General features: G+C 46.8%; 2 protein-coding genes across 4 annotated transcripts in view; one reads left to right on the forward strand and one right to left on the reverse strand.

Moving 5' to 3' along the window:
* On the reverse strand, positions 1-5,758 carry LOC134078831 (E3 ubiquitin/ISG15 ligase TRIM25-like). Of its 2 annotated transcripts, none has more exons than XM_062534982.1 (7): positions 5,696-5,758; positions 2,821-3,432; positions 2,566-2,661; positions 1,825-2,058; positions 1,005-1,155; positions 648-767; positions 1-267 (listed from the first exon to the last, which is right to left on the reverse strand). In XM_062534982.1, the coding sequence occupies exons 2-7, from the start codon at positions 3,415-3,417 to the stop codon at positions 182-184; spliced, it is 1,284 nt and encodes a 427-aa protein (XP_062390966.1). In that variant the 5' UTR covers positions 3,418-3,432; positions 5,696-5,758; the 3' UTR covers positions 1-181. The 2 variants fall into 2 exon arrangements, with proteins under 2 accessions (XP_062390966.1, XP_062390967.1); XM_062534983.1 differs by having other exon boundaries at positions 2,821-3,426; positions 5,696-5,711.
* The window catches only part of ttll4 (tubulin tyrosine ligase-like family, member 4), a 24,828-nt gene continuing 11,519 nt past the window's right edge, over positions 4,480-17,788 (forward strand). Inside the window, exons 1-9 of one of the 2 annotated variants that reach the window (XM_062534980.1) lie at positions 4,480-4,641; positions 6,058-7,652; positions 9,455-9,546; positions 11,856-11,919; positions 14,061-14,179; positions 15,836-15,946; positions 16,216-16,292; positions 16,904-17,098; positions 17,297-17,379. In XM_062534980.1, coding sequence (XP_062390964.1) covers positions 6,145-7,652; positions 9,455-9,546; positions 11,856-11,919; positions 14,061-14,179; positions 15,836-15,946; positions 16,216-16,292; positions 16,904-17,098; positions 17,297-17,379 — 2,249 coding nt within the window. In that variant the 5' untranslated portion in view covers positions 4,480-4,641; positions 6,058-6,144. Of the gene's footprint in view, positions 4,642-6,057; positions 7,653-9,454; positions 9,547-11,855; positions 11,920-12,661; positions 12,792-14,060; positions 14,180-15,835; positions 15,947-16,215; positions 16,293-16,903; positions 17,099-17,296; positions 17,380-17,788 lie in introns of those variants that run through there. The other variant, XM_062534981.1, reaches the window with a different exon arrangement.

A 17,788-nucleotide genomic window follows, 5' to 3' on the forward strand; every position in this document is an offset into this window, starting at 1 on the left:
TTATTTATTAATAATACAAGATTTTTGTTAAGGCACAAATCCTTCAGGAGGAAAAAAACAAGTTTACTGACTTATGGGTGTCAAGTCTCCCTCTTGTGTGTGGCAAAAATATACACTTAACATAACAAAATTATGATATTATGGAATTGTAATATAGAATATTTGAATTATGCATCATGTGTCAGAGTACCAGATTAATCTTCGACACACTACCATTCCAGGCAGAAACTTCAAGGAAGTCCACGGTCACATCTGACTCTCTGATATCTGCAAAAAAAAAAAAAAACAGTTTAGTGTGCAAACAGTAATACAAGTGCTATTTGTGACTTGAAAGTAAATAGCAAAGCATTACATTTCTAAAAGGGACACTTCACCGATTAGCATTAAGCTTTGTATCTTTAGAAAACCAGTCTTGCATCATTCCCTCATTTTGCCTTGAGATGGGAGAAGTACGGATTTCAATGTTGGACTTCCTGCTTTCAATGATGTAAAAATCATCAAACTGAGGGAATGATGGACCACCATTCAAAAACATGACTGGTTTTCTAAAGATACAAAGCTTAATGCTAATCGGTGAAGTGTCCCTTTAAAGGAACATGTAAACTTGCACTTCAGTATGTTAATTGGTGTATCAGTCATGTCCTTACGTCTGATCACCCCCTCACTTCTGACTGTGACGTAATCGAGGACTCTGTATCCACTGTTGCCCCTGCGGACATCCTCAGCGGCCTTCAGTTTGACCCTGTCCCCCTTCATGAAGCCTGTGACTGGGAAAGGAACAGAGGCAGGCATGTTTAAATGACAGACCAGACAGACAGACAGACAGACAGACAAGTCGATCTTTATTGCCAATGTACAGGATATAAGTACAGGAAGTACCTTTGTGCAATTCCAATACTTAACACTTGATTTAGTATGAACACAGCATTCGAGCTTGGCCCTTTCATGATATATAAAGAGTATTTTCCCTTCTTCAGACGTTAAAATTTAAGAAGAAAACCCACCATTGTGTACTGCTTGGTGAAACTCCTTAGTTTTCTCCTTCAGAGCTGGAGACACTAATTTCATCACTTCACAGAAGGAGAACTGTGGTTCAAATGTCACCTTGGCAACGGTCTCAGCAACAGATGGGGAGGACAGGAGTGACTGGAAACTCTACAAAAAACAATAAGAAAGGACAATAACCATTCTCTTGCATATTTCAACCGCACAGATGCCTTTTAAACCCAGAGATGGGTGTCCTAGCCAGGAGGCTTGAATCATGGGTGCTCGCTCGTAGCATACAGTACTAACAAATCTCTTAAGTTGTTGGAAGAGAGGTTCAGTCAGTGCACAGCATCCACTAGCTAGCATTACACAAACCAATTTCAGCCAACAAGAACTTTGCCATTATACATGTTGAAATAAATTATAATTGTAATTTGCCACCATTTTATGCCTTTTATGTATTCCAGATCAACGTCAGACAACGTTTTTTGTGTCACTTTGTGAGAAAAGATATGCTTTTGGTGCCGTTGGCGAGAAGACACGTCTCCCACAGTCGGTTTTGTGATGGGCCATATGCTGCTCAGAGACACACCGACAGGGTCTGGTGATGAATTGATGATGTCAGGTGTGTTAGTCCGAACATATACAGTATCACCACTCCAGGGCTCTACGTCAATAATAAAGAGCAGTCACAGTACTGCTACTTCAAGGTCTTTTCTATAATGACAAGGGAGTCTTGACCGAACTCGCATTACTATGGCAAGTCAATAAAACTACACATATGGAGACATGTGCATAGTTTTATTGACTTGCCATAGTAATGTGACCTATTGTTACCTGGAGGAAATCAATGGGGTCCTCGATTGGCTGAAGTTTCTCCATGTCAGCATCTCTGCTCTTCAGTTTAGTGATCTCCAGCTCCAGCTGCTCCAGGAGTCCTTCAGCTCGACTCACCTCTGCCCTCTCCTGGGCTCTGATTAACACCTTCACCTCAAAACATTTTTGCTCCATGAAGCTGATCAGCCCAGTGAAAATCGTGTCCATGTCCTCAACAGCTGTCTGTGCTGAAGCCTGTTAACAAGACCAGTACATTCAGATCAGCTCATAGGTATATGAAGAGAGACGACCTGAAATGAACAGAACTAAGGAATTTAAATGTAAAACACTGTGAAATCTGATGAGGCCATTTCACAGTGTCCAGGTGTCTGGTCTCGTTGAGGATAACGATACCTTAATTGGCAGGGTGAAACCTCTTCCTGTTTCTGTCTGGCCTGCGGACCTGCGAGTGGCTTTCCACAACTGTTTCTAACCTTAACCTCGGAAAACTTGACAAAAACATTTTGAAAAAGCTCTGCATCTGTAATTAACCTCTTTGTTGACAGCAGTCACTCGGCAGGTATAGCTTTGAATCCAGTGGAAGCTGGTTTACGAGGTGGAAACATCTTCTGATATGGGCTACTACAACAGAATCTGTGGCTCTCACCCCACACATAGTTCAGTTGCTGTTAGGTGCAAAAACAACAAGTCTCTAAGAGATGTGTGCAACAACAAACTGTTTATAGCAGCCATGTTTATCACCTGCAGAGAGACCAGAGCCTGTTTGACCTCCTCCACCTCCTTCTCCTTCTCCCGGACATGGCATTGGTTATATCCCTTCATCTGCAGCAACAAACTCTATATGGATCGACAAGTACTTAGCGGTCTTAGGTAAAGATGAGCAATGTCAGAATTAATACAGAATTTTATTAATGGTTTTCATCAAATTGGCATTGACGTGGGTGGTTACTTGAGAGAGGAGGAGAGGAAGAGCACTGTGAATGTCAAAGAACTGACCTGCTTATGAGTTTGTTCTGCTACGGCAGAGACCGTTTCATGTCCATTGTGGTCGTCCATCATACACAACAGACAGATTAACTTCTGATCCGTGCGACAAAACACCTCAATGATCCTGTTGTGCTGAGAGCAGATCTTCTCCTGTAGCTGTGAGGTGGCATTCACCAGCTGATGCCTGGTTAGTCCAGGCACTTCATAGTGAGGCTGAATGTGGACTTCACAATAGGAGACCATGCATGTTAGACACGACCTGATGGCTTTATGTTTTCTCACAGTGCAGAAATCACACTCCACATCGTCTGGCCTGGTGTAGCAAGAGTCCTCCTTAGCAATGGTTAGATCATCCGACTTCAGTTTCTCCATAACATTAGCCATCATTGTGTTTCTGCGTAGAGCTGGCCTTGGAGTGAAGGTCTCTCTGCACTGGGGGCAGCTGTAAACACCTTTCTGGTCTTCTTGATCCCAGCAGCCGGTGATGCAGTTCAAACAGAAACTGTGTCCACAGGGAACAGTCACCGGGTCTGTCAGTAGATCCAAACAGACGGAGCAGCTCAACTCCTGAGACACTGAAACTCTGGCCATTTCAAACTCTGACATGTGTGTCAGCTAAACCTTAAAGACACGAGTCAATGATCCAAGTTACCCCTCTCACATTTATAGACCCCTACATGTGTCACCATACAATTCTACATGATGATTGGCTACCCTCAAGTCAGAGGCGGGAAATTGAAGTTGAATCACAAACTTTTTTCTGGCTGAGGAGGAGAGGGCAGTCAAACTTAATTCAACGGAAGGCTATTATCAGGGCTGTCAGGGCTTTTAAACGCAGTCTAATGTTACAGATTCAATTCCAATAATAAAAATAATGTGTGAGAATCATTACTGTATTTGTATTTTAGCAATTGTTTAGGCTGTAAAAGCATTAGGCTGCACTTAAAATGTCAGCATTGCCTCATTTCACTCTTGAACCCTACCTGTCTGTCAAACAAGTCCATCAGCACTGCTTTTTTTGTTTTCACTTGACATTTTGGTTCCAGATTTATCAGAGATAAGCTTGGCCTATTTAGCATTTAGCCTACTACACCATTGCAGGACTTAGGCCTAATATCCCAGGGACAAAGAATTAACAAGAGAGTCTACATTTACAGCCCCACGTGTCAGTCTTTGTCTCTTCCTGACCTATTCGCAGACTGAACTGCAAGTAGTTTGTCGCAATGCATATTTAATTTGCCACGAATATGATATAGGCGAGCTGGTCGTCTTGGGTGTAGCCTAAGATCAGGCAGGTTGTGAAGCTCTCAGGTTCGTCCGACACACACACACACACACACACACACACACACACACACACACACACACACACACACACACACACACACACTTGAATAAGGCAACGATGCATAGGGAAACGGATTTGGGATGTAAACATGGATGGCTATGCTAAACGATTTTTGAAACTTCCACAAGAAACTTTTAAGCCAGAGTATTAGGTTTTGAGGGTATTTTCTGATGTATGTCCTACATTGAAGTTCCCCTTAACAATAATTAGGCGATCAACTGTTTATTTAACGATGGAATAAGGAAATATTCCCACGGCAAGTTGCGGGATTTGGATCACATGTCAGCGTCACCAAGGGAGGGAGAGGGAAGGAGAGCAACTCCAAAGCGCGCTTGGAAGGGGGATCTGCCTTTTGGCCGCGCGGTGTATTGTTGCTAGGAAGCAGCCCCAGCGAGGCTACCAGACAGTGAAAGATCAAGAGGTTGTCGCATGGGTTATTTTATTTAGAGGTCCTGTTTTTGCGAGGCCAGCGTCGACATCAGGTATGTCATGACTGCAAGGGTCTTTTGTTCTGAAATGCTTTCTAGTTTTCGCTGTTGTACTCTTGAAGTTAAGAGCAACCTTAGTTAACGTTAGCCATACAGCTCTGGGAACTGATGATGGCTTGCTTGTAATGCACATGTGAAACGTTAGCTAGCGAGCTAACTGGCATTTACGATCTACCTCTAGCTACCTGTCTTAAGTTCATGCGTTTGCAAAAGTTCAGACTTCTGTGCGATGACCCAGTGGCTATATTACAGTTACACAATTAGCGGTAGATCGACACATGTCTTTTCGCGAGAATACATTGAACTGACAGACCTTGTAAATGATCAGAATTAGCCTAATGATAAGGCAGAAATACCCAAGAAAATGGACTGTGTTCGCTGCTAACAGGAGTAATGTTAACGATACCTGTCTCCGCTAATGTTAACGTTAACGTTAGAGGGCTAACTGGGAACTTACATGTTTTACACAGAAGTTAAAATACTTTTCCATGTTGTAGAATAGCTAACCAAATGGCAGGGCGTTTAAGTCTGATTAATTGCCAATCCAGATCATAGTTATCCTTGGGGAAGTTTTAACGTTAGTAGTTAACGTTTTTTGGGGGGTCAGCTAGACGTGTTCCTAGCTAATTTAACTTAAAACAAACGACCTAAATCAGTTTGCCAGCTAGTTGGCTATCTCCGGGTAGTTGTACACTCATGGGTCCGCCACATGGGTGATAGCAAAGGTAATAGCTGTTCGCTAAGCAATGGACTCAGCTATGCTTAGCTATGGTACCCTCGCCATATGAATAGTAACGTAACGTTTGCTGTCGTGTTGACACTGCAGTTCATTATTAGCCAGCCAGTGTAGCTAATGCTAGCCGTATAAGTTGGCCGGTGTAAGGGTAGTTGGCAGAATGACGTGAGAACTGAGGTATCTTTACCTCAGGATGAAAGGTGGTCAATCCTTTGGCAGTGGAATTTGTGCTTGCCTTGGCAGACTCGTTTTCCCAGAAAGGTACGAATTACGTTACGACAAATGACACATTGATGGCTAACGTATACTTACCAAAGCCACCCCTCGGATAGAAGTTAGCAACCGCGGTTTTTCAGGCCATCCAGCAAAACGAGATGAGATCCACTGACTGTAAACAAGATCTGGCATTGAGGGGAAAGTATGTTAAATGTGTGCGGTTAAAGGCTGGATCAGCCTTGGTCTTTAATCTAGCTATCTGTATCAGTTCACCATTAGTAACAAAACTTCATCCGAACAGTTAGCGTTTAATGGCATACTTTCAGTCACTGTTTCAGCTTCACGTTTTCGTAACGTCAGTCTTACAAGTGTCTAGGTTACATTTGTAAGAATGCATAGAATAATATTTGCTACTTATCTGTGGTGTTGACAAGTGTTTTTGTCTTTATTCTTCTTAGGTGAAGACGGGTCTCCTCCCCCTGCTTTCAAGTTGTCATTTATGTGTGCGCCAAGGTTAGTGCCATCTAGGTGTGCCATGGCCATTCATGGCCACCCATGGAGCTGAAGACCCCAGGAGACCACTCCGGCGCAGTCGCAGACTCTCCCTCCCGCAGCCCGGTCTGACCATCCACGCCCAGTCCGCCGTGGTGCATGCCCCCTCCGCGGCCCGTGCCCTGCCCGCCTGCCCCCTCCATAAGAACCTCCAAGCCCGGCCTGCGGCGTTGACCCCGATCTCTCCGAGTGCGCCCCATGAGCCGCACCCCTCGTGTCTCTCAGGTATCCCCCCGAGCTGCGCTCTTCCGTCCTCGCCCGGTCCCGTCGTCGCGCCCCGACCCCTCTGCACGCGCAGTGCCAGCGCAGGTGCCCGCCGCTGCTCCCTCCGCAGTGCCAGGTATGCGAGCGTCGCACCCGCAGGCGTGTCCAAGGGCCCGGTCTCGCTCCAGTCTAGTGCCTCCTCATCCCCTCCCTCCTCCTCCTCCTCCTCCTCCTCCTCATCCTCTTCCTCATCCTCTTCCGCTTCATCTCTCCTCCTCTCGTCGCAGTGCCACGGTCTGTGCCTGCTGGAAGCCCAGCGTTCCCCCTGCCAGCTGGACCCTCTGAGGTTCGGATCGGGCCTGCTGGGTAAACGAGCCTCCTCCCCGCAACTCTCCATCTACCCCACCTGCCCCTCCCCACCGAAGGCGTCCGCGTCTGCCGCTCACCGCGGGGTAGTTGTGGTGGTGAACGGCGCCGACAAGACCAACATGCCCACCAACCAGTCGTCTCCGTGGAGCGGTGCCCAGCTCAGGGATAAGGGCAGTATGGTGAACGGCCTGACGACGCAGCTCCCCGACAGCGCCGCAGTGCCTTCCTCCCATGCTCGCGCCCGCACGGCGCACAGCGACCCCCCGCAGAAGCTGCCCTGCTGCCCTCCGTCGAACCGCTGCCAAGGTGACGGGCGGACGGAGGCGAAGAAGGTCGCGACCTCGCCTGCCGCCGTGCCTTCGCAGGAGAAGAGCGGGAACGACGTACCTCTCGGCCATGACCACGTTCAGAGCGAGGGCCCTCCTCCGTCTCCTCTTCCTCCTCCCTCTAGGCCCGTGACCCTGCGGGCCCCTAAGGCCAGGTCGGAGGTCAAGCTGACGGCGGCCGTGCGCAAGCTGGTGAGGACCAGCAGCGCGCACCTCAGCCGGACGCTCAACGGCTACGGCGCCACCGCCCGCTCCACCGGCGCCTTGGCGACCGCCGGCGTGGCGTCCAGGAGGTCACCGCTCCGCAGCCTTACCCAAAGGGAGGGGGGTCCCGGTGGCGCTGTGGTACTGCCCGCTGAGAACCCCGGCAGTGCCCCCTCGCCCTCCTCTGCCCACCACTGTGCCATTCCAGGGGAGACGGCTGCTCCTGGGTCGCCACTCCAGACGGCGCCCTCTGTTTACTCCGTCACCTCTGACCTCTCCGCCATACACCTGACCAGGGAGGGCGGCGCCCAGGCTCCTACGGACAACGACTGCCCCGGGCCGAGCTCCCCGATGGGGCCGGGCGCCGCTGGGGGTCCGTCTGAGATGGAGCCCAAAAGGTGAGCAGGCCGCCATTCCCTCCCTCCCTCCTTCTTTCGCACTATACTGATACTGCAGGGTCCTGACTCCTGCAGATGGGCATTAGCTAATTGCTAAATCTGGCACAAAATGTCTCTTCTCTATCTGTGATTATTGCAATTTGCACGTGGTCCCTGAAAGAAATAAACTTATACTTATAATAATAATAATAATAATTATATACAAATATAATAATAATAGTAATAATGTATAAATATAATACATTATAAATATAACAATACTATTTGTATTAGTGTATTGGTGTATTTATACTGTAATAATAATGCACAATGTTACATCTATAGTCTTGATATGGCTGGGTAGAAGAGAACATTTGAGTGGCTGTTAAAATCTTACTCCGAGTCAGTGAATGCTGTGCATTTGATCTGATAGTTTTCTTGATGGATATTGGAGCGCCATTGCGTTGCTATCCTGCTGGGTATTGTGTTGGCTTAGTATGACTTTGGAAACACATTCACGCAAAGGTCGTTGCACTGTCTGCATATGTTTACTCAGAAATGATAACAGCTTAAAGCCTCCTCAATGTCTAGAGCAGTTTGGAGCATATAAGGAAAGTCAAGAGAACAAGTTTTTCTTGTATAGCTCCCCCCACACACATGCAATATACATACAGTACACACACACACACACACACACACACACACACACACACACACACACACACACACACACACACACACATATGAACACACAAATAGGCCAGTTGAGTTCAGCAGCTCATATTATTCTGCCCTGGAATGTACAAGATCACGGTGTTCTGTTTGCAGGATGTCTCCTCTAATCACAAGCACTTGACCTATCAGAGATAAGCTAAGGCACGCTACGCCACGCCACGCCAGTCACTCTGCCCTGCTGCTGCGGCCGCTGATACGGCGTAGCTGAGGTTATATAGAGCCATTCCAAGAAAATAGCCAGCCGCCTGACGGACTGACCATGTGTCTGCATGTTTTGAAACATGACTCTTGGTTTGTTTTTGGGAACTGTGTGTGTGAATGAGTATGAGAGAGGGAGAGAGAGACCGTGTGTGTGTGTGTGTGTGTGTGTGTGTGTGTGTGTGTGTGTGTGTGTGTGTGTGTGTGTGTGTGTGTGTGTGTGTGTGTGTGTGTGTGTGTGTGTGTGTGTGTGTGTGTGTGTGTGTGTGTGTGTGTGTGTGTGTGTGTGTGTGTGTGTGTGTGTGTGTGTGTGTGTGTGTGTGTGTGTGTGTGTGTGTGTGTGTAAGAGAGACAGAGAATCTTAAGAGGCATGTGTCTCGTCAGCCATGTCATGTAAGTGCGGATCTGTAGGTAATAAATCCTAACCCAGCCTCCCACCACAGGGCATTTTTACTGCACCCTGGCAACCATAAGCAGCAGGAATGTAGTGTAAGCAAGCCCGCAATCTCTTGTGTCACCGCTGTAGTCTGGTTCGACCTGTCAGGTAGTCAAAGTCGCCCCTCTAATACCTACTGTGTTTTGTTAATTTGTTTGTTACTTACAGTTGTAGTTCGTAGTTTTCTCAACTTTTCGCAACAGAATAGGATTTTCTGTCAGCATAGCACATAGTGTTTGAGACTCCGCCACATGCACACACACACACAGACACACACAGACACAGTGTGTGTATGTGAGTCCTTTAATCAGTCCTTGAACATATGACACATACAGCTGTCTCAGTGTGCTTTATCGGTCTGCTTAGAGCACATAGTTATCAGGCTATCTACAGTATCTTCATGTTGCTAAAGGTCTGCGTGTTGTCCTGACTTTATCGTTTGTGGTTTCGGTAGCCAGGAGACTGTTTCCATGCTACAAGACGGGGAGGAGGAGGAGGAGGACCTCGCTGATGAGCAGGAGAACAACTGCAGTGGGGATGACAACGGTACGGATTCCACAACACATCCGCAGTTGAAATGTGTATACAAAATACACACGCATCCAGGGCGAGTAGCCCATGTATTTGGCACTAGACTAAAACAGTCGTCACAGTAATTACAAGAAAGTCTGCACACCAGTCCTAGCACCCAAATTAGATATTTAATGATATGACTTTTTTTGGGCAATTCCCTTCTCAGACGTGACGTGACCTGACATCCACAGCCCTACACTCCAGTCAATAAGCTTCTGGCCTCCATCATTATGGCTCTGCCAAAACTGCTATACAGTACCCTATCAGGAAAACGTAGACCCTTACAGGCAGGCTATACCAGACACGGTAACGGAAGCGTTCAGTTCATGGAGCGTATGCTGCAACAATTAGCTTCCACTATTGGATGGAACTAGCTAGACCTGACATGATAGAAAATCCAAAACAATTTTTTTCAGCAAGCGGCTTGTTGCGCACTGTGTGCGTGCCACATGAAATTTAAGTAAATGGATCAGACTGTTGATTCGCTCAATTTTCTGATACCCGATTCAGCTATTTTGTCGATATAGGGGCAGATATCCGATCTTGATATCGAATCGGTGCGCCGCTGCTTGGATCCCCATCTCAAACTTGGCTGTGTTCAGTCCTGGAATGTTCGAGAATTGGCCCTGGAAAAAAAGGGCTTGAAGTTGACATTAAATAAGGTGTTGAAACCCTGTACAGCTTCTTCATTAGTCAACCTTAGTCCCTGTTCCCTACACCCTAAGCCCTCAACACTATGCCCTTATCAATCATTCAGTAAGCATAAGACCCTAAGCCCTACACTCTCTATCACATCCTTATCAGCTAGCCATTAGGCTCTAAGCTCTACACCCAGCCTTCTATTTTGTCCCCAGCAATACAAATGAAACCCTTAAGCCCTAAACACCTCTCCTCTTGTCATTTTACATTAATACACTCTACTGCGCAGCCATCACAGTCCCACACTCCATACCGTTATTTCCCGACTATTGGCCGCGGCTTATACATTGTTTTTTGCTAAATTTCTTCAGTTATGAGGTTAATAGAGGGGGGCAGTTAATATGGTGTTAATATGGTTTTGTTTCTTTTAACTTAAAGCACTGTCCTGCGGCTTATACACAATGTGGCTTATATGCGGGAAATTGCTGTACTTAACTCTGCCACTAGGGCTGAGTATTGACTGCAAGCTCTGGATGTGCTGCGTATCACGGTACATCATCCCCCAGTGTAATTGGCTCATTCACTCCCTCACTCGCCGCCTCAAGGTGCTGTATGGTCAGCGTGAGGTGAGGTTCCCCCTTCACTGTGAGTGTCCAGAAAAGCGCCATGTAAATGTAACATGTTGTTGTGACCTCACAGTGTACTGTAATGCGGATCACAATACATTTGATTCCGACTATGGCCATGTCCAAAGCATCTGTTCTTTATAATTCTATAAAACAGCATGGGTCAAAATGACCAAGGGCCAATGGCGTGTTCAACACAGTACTTTCAGGCGCAATTTAGGCCCAAGCCTCGATCGTAATAGTAAAATTGAATAGTTCGGTTCCTAGTTACCGGACAGTTGTTAACTTTAATTTTAAAACTTAAATGAACCTTCTCTGTAGTTTTTTTTGATGCTGTCTTGAATTTCCCCTTGGGGATCAATAAAGTATCTATCTATCTATCTATCTATCTATTGATACAGCAACATCTGTATTGATAGAGGAATACTTACATAATACAATATATACAATATACAATATATACAATATAATACATATACATATTGCGATATCGATATTGTGAGCACAGTCTTGTCTGCCACATGCTTACCATTGAGCCTAAGGCTAGAAAGATACTGTTGAATGTTTTTCAGCCGCATACAACATGGTAACTCGACACTGTACACACTTTGGTCGGTCACAATTGCTGTGCTCAATGTGTAAATTCGTATTCCTAACGACGCACAGCCGACAAAAAATTTAGAGGTATACCAAAACCGTGGAAATGTGTTGCTTTTCAACCGCAGTGAGACAGAATCCATACTGTCCCCCCAGTGCTAGCTGTGCTCTGTGTCATGCGCTTTAATACTGTGATGTTACTGGTCTCTTTAACACTGTGATGTTACTGGTCTCTTTAATACTGTGATCTTTAATGCGGATATAATACAGTGTAACGATACAATAATTAATATAGGTTAGTTTATGTGCGACTATTTTCACGATTTGTTGACGTTAGAACATCAGTTTAAAAAGTGTCTGCGTTCCTTTCTAATGCTGTGATCGTTAACACGGTGTTGTTGCTATGGTCTTGCTGTGTAGACGGGTCCGACTCCTGCTCCATGAACACTGATGGTGCGTTAGACACTCCCGAGGAGGCTCTGAGGTAAGCCTGGGTTTGGACGACCAATACATTTCCACACACACACACACACATACACACACTACACTACACCAATGCCACGTTTTGATGATATGATGGAGTGTACAACACACCAACACACATGCACAACTTCCTCAGCTTCCTCCTGCTATAACTGGATAATTCCACACACACACACACACTCAAATACCCATACACACACACAAACACACCTTCGTCCTGCTCCAACTAGACAATTCCTTTCGTGCACACACATATGCAAACACACACACACACACACACACACACACACACACTAGCACACTTTATCTCCTCTGGACCATTCCAGTCTCTGACTACACCTGGCGCCCTCCTTCACACCTGTCAGGTGATGTTGCCGTGGCAATGGCAATAGCTGAAGAGGGCGTGCTTTGTTGCCAGGGCGTTCTGGCTGCTGCGACGTGTGAATAGCCGGAAAGCACAGAGCCCAGTAGAAAGCTCTTCCAATTGTGCAAGCGCAAAGCAGCCGTCACAGAAGCGACTGCTGTATGTGGTTGGGGGCGGGGGGGTGGCATTGAGTCCAAAACCTCATTGTCACCCCTACCCCCCCAACACACACACACACACACACACACACACACACACACACACACATTGCCTCTGGTCCACCTGCTTCATTCCCTTTCCATTTATTTTCTATGAAGTTTTCAATTTGTTTGTTTGTTGGACTCAAAGCATAGTGAGTGAGTGAGTGAGTGAGTGTGATTGAGTGAGAGAAAGGGAGAGAGAGCAGAGGATGACCCCAAAGCCAATGTGAGTCACGGCCACTGTCAATGCACCCGAGTGGTTTAAAACCAGCTGGCAGACCAGGAGACACTTTTCTACATGACCGTCATGTGAGTTATACCTCTTGGTGTGTGTGTGTGTGTCTGAGCAAGGCTGGAGGAGGGGAAGGGGGGGGGGGCATGTCTTGAATCTTAGCCATGCCAAATCAGTGAGCCGGCCCAGGAAATGGAAGTAGGAGTCTTTTGGCAAGAGGTTTGTGGTGCTGGTGTTGGATAATGTTCAATAGTATGTGAGTGTGGTTGTGTTTACTTGTACTTAAGATTACATGCTTATTGGATGTAGTTATGTGTTTTGTGTTGATTGGATTGTGTGTGTGTATGCGTGTGACCGAGAAGCTACACCGGACGTGTAACTGAAGCGTTCTGTTTGCGACACGTAAGAACATTTTAGAAGACCGGTCTTTTTTCCCCCCCGAACATACGTGCTGCCGTCACATCAGGTGTAGCTACTTCCATGTATTATAGTGGAAGCTGATTGTTGGAGCAACGCGTCGTGAGCAGAGCTTCAGTTGTGTGCCTGGTGTATCTCCGACGTGAGAGTGAGACTATAGCCTGTGTGGTGTGGTGTGGTGTGGCGTTGGTTCACTTTTGGCCTCTGTCCATTGGAGGTGACATGGTCAGCCAGGTGTTAGGCCTCAGGAGTCATGGCAACCTTCAGCGACCCATCACATACCTGGTCTTAGTTTGAGTCCTCCACAATGACGGGCAACAACTAAGCCAGAATCACCTGATTTCTCCTTCGTACCTTTTGCTAATCTAAACTAGTTTGGGGCAGAGTAACCTGAGCGCACCTCACGTGCGAGGAGTAACAAGTGAACCCAAAGCACTTGAGTCCCACCGTGTTGAGAAGGGGATCTGTGTGGCAAAACCTGCCTGCGCGTATTCCTAATCCGGAGTAAATTTGGGCAGCGTAATCCACATTAGTTGTGAGCTTTGGCCAGTGTGGCCTTTGTGTTTCTGTGTTGCATTGTTGTCTTGGTAATTCCAGTAGAGTGGACACAGTGGTGGCGGAATGGTGCGGTGTTCCATTCCGATGCTCTCCGGTGCTTACTGTAGAACTGCCCTGTGCTCTGCGACTACAGTCGATATTATGAGCCACTAACATATAATTACTAAATTGGAAGGCAATCTTTAGTCATACATACATATTCTCTCTCTCTCTCTGTCTCTCTCTCGCTCGCTCGCTCTCGCTCTCTCTCTCTCTCGGTCACTGTGTAGTGTCAAGATTTAGAAGTAGTTGTTATATTCCATTTACAGATTAAGACTGATGCGCTCTCAATAGTTTGTGTGTGTGTGTGTGTGTGTGTGTGTGTGTTTCAGTGTGGAGGAGCCGATGTCCACGGAGGTGGAGGATGAGCGATTGGAGCGGCCAGCCCTGGTCCCGAGCCTGTTCCCCCTCATGCCCCCAACACTCTACTTCAGCACAGCCAACGAGAGAGGTACACACACACACACACACACACACACACACACACACACACACACACACACACACTGTTCCCCCTCATGCCCCCAACACTCTACTTCAGCACAGCCAACGAGAGAGGTACACACACACACACACACACACACACACACACACACTGTTCCCTCTCATGCCCCCAACACTCTACTTCAGCACAGCCAACGAGAGAGGTACACACACACACACACACACACACACACACACACACACACACACACACACACACTGTTCCCCCTCATGCCCCCAACACTCTACTTCAGCACAACCAACGAGAGAGGTACACACACACACACACACACACACACACACACACACACACACACTGTTCCCCCTCATGCCCCCAACACTCTACTTCAGCACAGCCAACGAGCGGGGTGCACACACTCACACACTCACACACTCACACGCAGCCTGTTCCCTCTCGTAGTTCCAACACTACCTCACCCCAGGTGTTGGAGATGTGTGGGTCTGCATGGATTTGCTGCCATCTAGTGGAGTGAGGGTGTTTAGGAATATCACTGATTGAGAGCTCACACTGTGTGTGTGCGCGCATCATGCAGATATTTAGAACTGGATAGAGTGAGGAAGCTCTGCCCCCTTCATTTCTGTGGCTGACGCTAAGCTAGCTAGTTCAGCCAAACATATACCAAAGATTACAGAGCAAGATACTTCTTCTGAAGCCGCCTCCGGGAATCCAGAGAACTCGAGCGGGGTTCAAAATCCCCATTTATGCATAGCATAGTCCCATTGAAGTCTATGGGTTCCCGGAAGTGGCTTCTGATGAAGTATCTTGCTTCGCCTTTACAATCTTTGCATATGTGACCTTCCATGGCGAAATCAGTCACAATGTCCAAATTTTCAAAATCAAAGTTATTACGTTTTCAGGAAGGGGCATAATCAACCTTCAAAACGATACCTATATCTAATGAATTGAACGTCATATTACTGAAATATAAACATTCAAAGGAGTTGAGTTCATCCTGTCATGCCAATAGAAAAACGGAGAAATCTGCCTCTGAAGTTAACCGTCGGCTCAACACTCACGAACGCTTTGTAAGGTCGCCGCTATTACAAGATTTACGGTACTTGTATCAACGACACAGCACGCGGATGGCTTGGTGGTTGTCAATGAGTGCATTTACCGTAAATATTGGAATAGAGCGGCAAAAACGAGACGCCTCTAACTTCCTGCTTCCTCTAACTTTCTCACCTCAACAAACTCACGTTTTTAGACTACAAAAGGTCAGTTTTTCGGCGAAATGTATTCACGGCCGTACAGTGTAGACCTCCCACTGTTTCAAAACACTTACAAAAAAAAATCCACGATTTTAGCACAAGTGACATAAATGGCCATTTTTCTCAGAAACGCCTGTTGCGACTTGCGACTGGTTATGCCGTGGAACGTCACATATGCTCTGTGGGCTGCTGCCATCTTTAAAGATTGTGTCTGCCTGGCATGTGGTCATTTCCAGCAGTATTTTTCATGAACAAGCCAGTTGGATACCACTTTACAGAAGACTACAAATTGTATCATTTGTCAATTTTGCTGTATGTGTATGTTAACTTGAGCTTCTTTCTTTCCTGATGGTTGTGTGTGTGTGTGTGTGTGTGTGTGTCTGCCTGCCTGCAGTGGAGCTATTGCCTGTGGAGCAGAGGAAGCTGCTGAAATGGAGAATGAGCTCAGTCACCCCCAACGTGGTCAAACACACCATCACCAGGTCCCACTTTAAAGTCACCAAGAGTGAGTCTCACTCTCACACACACACACACACACATGCATGTTACACCATTGACAGCTCTCACTGTAAAAAGAGTGATTTTCTCTCTCACACACATGCATAATTCCCACCACAGACCACCCGGAGTCAGAAAAGCCTACACGCAAACACTCAGATATACACTAACACACACACACACACACACACACACACACACACACACACACACACACTCGGACACACTGAGAGTGGTGCCGCATGATCACACCATGCTCTGTGTTGTATGTTTCAGAGAACGATGATTGGCTTGGCTGTTGGGGTCATCACATGAAGTCTCTAGGGTTCAAGACCATCAGAGAGTACCAGAAGGTAAGCGGACCCTGCACGGTGTAAGTGGTGCCGAGGCTCCACCACGCAAACCTGCAGTGCCTCAGTATTGGATGTGGGGTAGGCTTCTCAAGGAGGTGAAAACCTGTGGAGGCTAGTTAGTGTTTGTTAGCAAGCTTGTCTTTTAAAGCGGCAGGGAGTGACGTTTATTCAATACACAGAAACCTGTGGGTGCTAGCGTCTGTCTCTAGCTTGTCTTTTAAAGTGCCAGAGGGTGAGATGTATTCACTACACAGAAACCTGTGGGTGCTGGCGTCTGTCGCTAGCTTGCCTTTTAAAGCAGCAGGAAGTGAGGTTTAGCAGCCATCACACTCCCTACCCTGAACCTCACTTTGGATCACGGCGCCGTGTAGAATCTTGGAGATGTTCATGGTAGAGGATACCGTGTCCGTTTAGCTGAGCAAACAGATTCAGTTTGTTTGTTGAATCTTTAGCAGAAGTGCTGACCTTCCTTGTTTTGTCTGCTATTTGATACATACACACGCACACACACACACACACAGGTGTGCTTTAATCTTTTCTTCTTAGTCTTATTGTTTTTCTGCTCTCTCTCTCTCTCTCCCCCCCTCTCTCTCTCTCTCTCTCTCGCTCAGTTGAATCACTTCCCAGGCTCCTTCCAGATCGGACGAAAGGACCGCCTGTGGCGCAACCTGTCCAAGATGCAGGCGCGCTTCGGCAAGCGGGAGTTCAACTTTTTCCCACGATCCTTTGTGCTCCCGCAAGACATCAAGCTGCTGCGCAAGGCCTGGGAGGACGGAGGCGGACGCCAGAAATGGATCATCAAACCGGTACCCACCAGAACCAATCAATACTCAATCAATGTGAACAGCACAGGGCTGAGTGCAGCTCGGCCTCTGAGAAGAGATTGGCAGTGAAGCCCACGGCAGTCACTTTGCTAAAGTGTCATTGGATGGATTTTTATGACTTTGAACTGCTTATTTTATTTTACTTTTAAATTTTTTGTTTGTTTGTGTGTCTGTGTGCAGCCTGCATCTGCCAGGGGAATCGGGATCCAGGTTATTCACAAGTGGAATCAGATGCCTCGCAAGCGCCCTCTACTGGTACAAAAGTGAGTGTGCACGTCAGTGTACTCAAGCAAATCCCTGAGCAGGATGTGCAGCAGTATGTCAGTTCAACGTGAGGATGAAGCACATTGATTGAAACCATTGTTGTGCTTAGCCAGACATGGAGGAGATTGAAAATATTAAAAAGTGTGGTGATTTCGACTCGTTCATACCTTGACTAGATGCAGTCATTTCCTGTGTATTAGCCGCATTGTGAATAAACTACAAGACAGTGTTTTATGCAAGTAAAAAAAACAAAACCATATTAATACCATACTAACTGCCCCCGTGTATTAACCTCATAGCTGAGTAAATGTAGCAAAATCAATGTATGAACCTCGGCTAATAGTTGGGAAATGGCAAACCGTATTTGAAGTTTGCAGAGCGTGTGGCCCAGGCTGATGATGACTGCGT

The sequence above is a fragment of the Sardina pilchardus genome, chromosome 4 (assembly GCF_963854185.1).
Source record: "Sardina pilchardus chromosome 4, fSarPil1.1, whole genome shotgun sequence".
In the NCBI taxonomy this organism is placed as follows: domain Eukaryota; kingdom Metazoa; phylum Chordata; class Actinopteri; order Clupeiformes; family Clupeidae; genus Sardina; species Sardina pilchardus.

Bases quoted from the DNA above. Each gene is read 5' to 3' on its own strand.
- LOC134078831 (XM_062534982.1), bottom strand. From the start codon at position 3,417: ATGTCAGAGTTTGAAATGGCCAGAGTTTCAGTGTCTCAGGAGTTGAGC. The intron at 2,662-2,820 runs GTCAGTTCTTTG...CGATCCATATAG, and splicing joins CAGAACAAACTCATAAGCAG to AGTTTGTTGCTGCAGATGAA. The intron at 1,156-1,824 runs GTAACAATAGGT...TGTTTTTTGTAG, and splicing joins ACCCCATTGATTTCCTCCAG to AGTTTCCAGTCACTCCTGTC.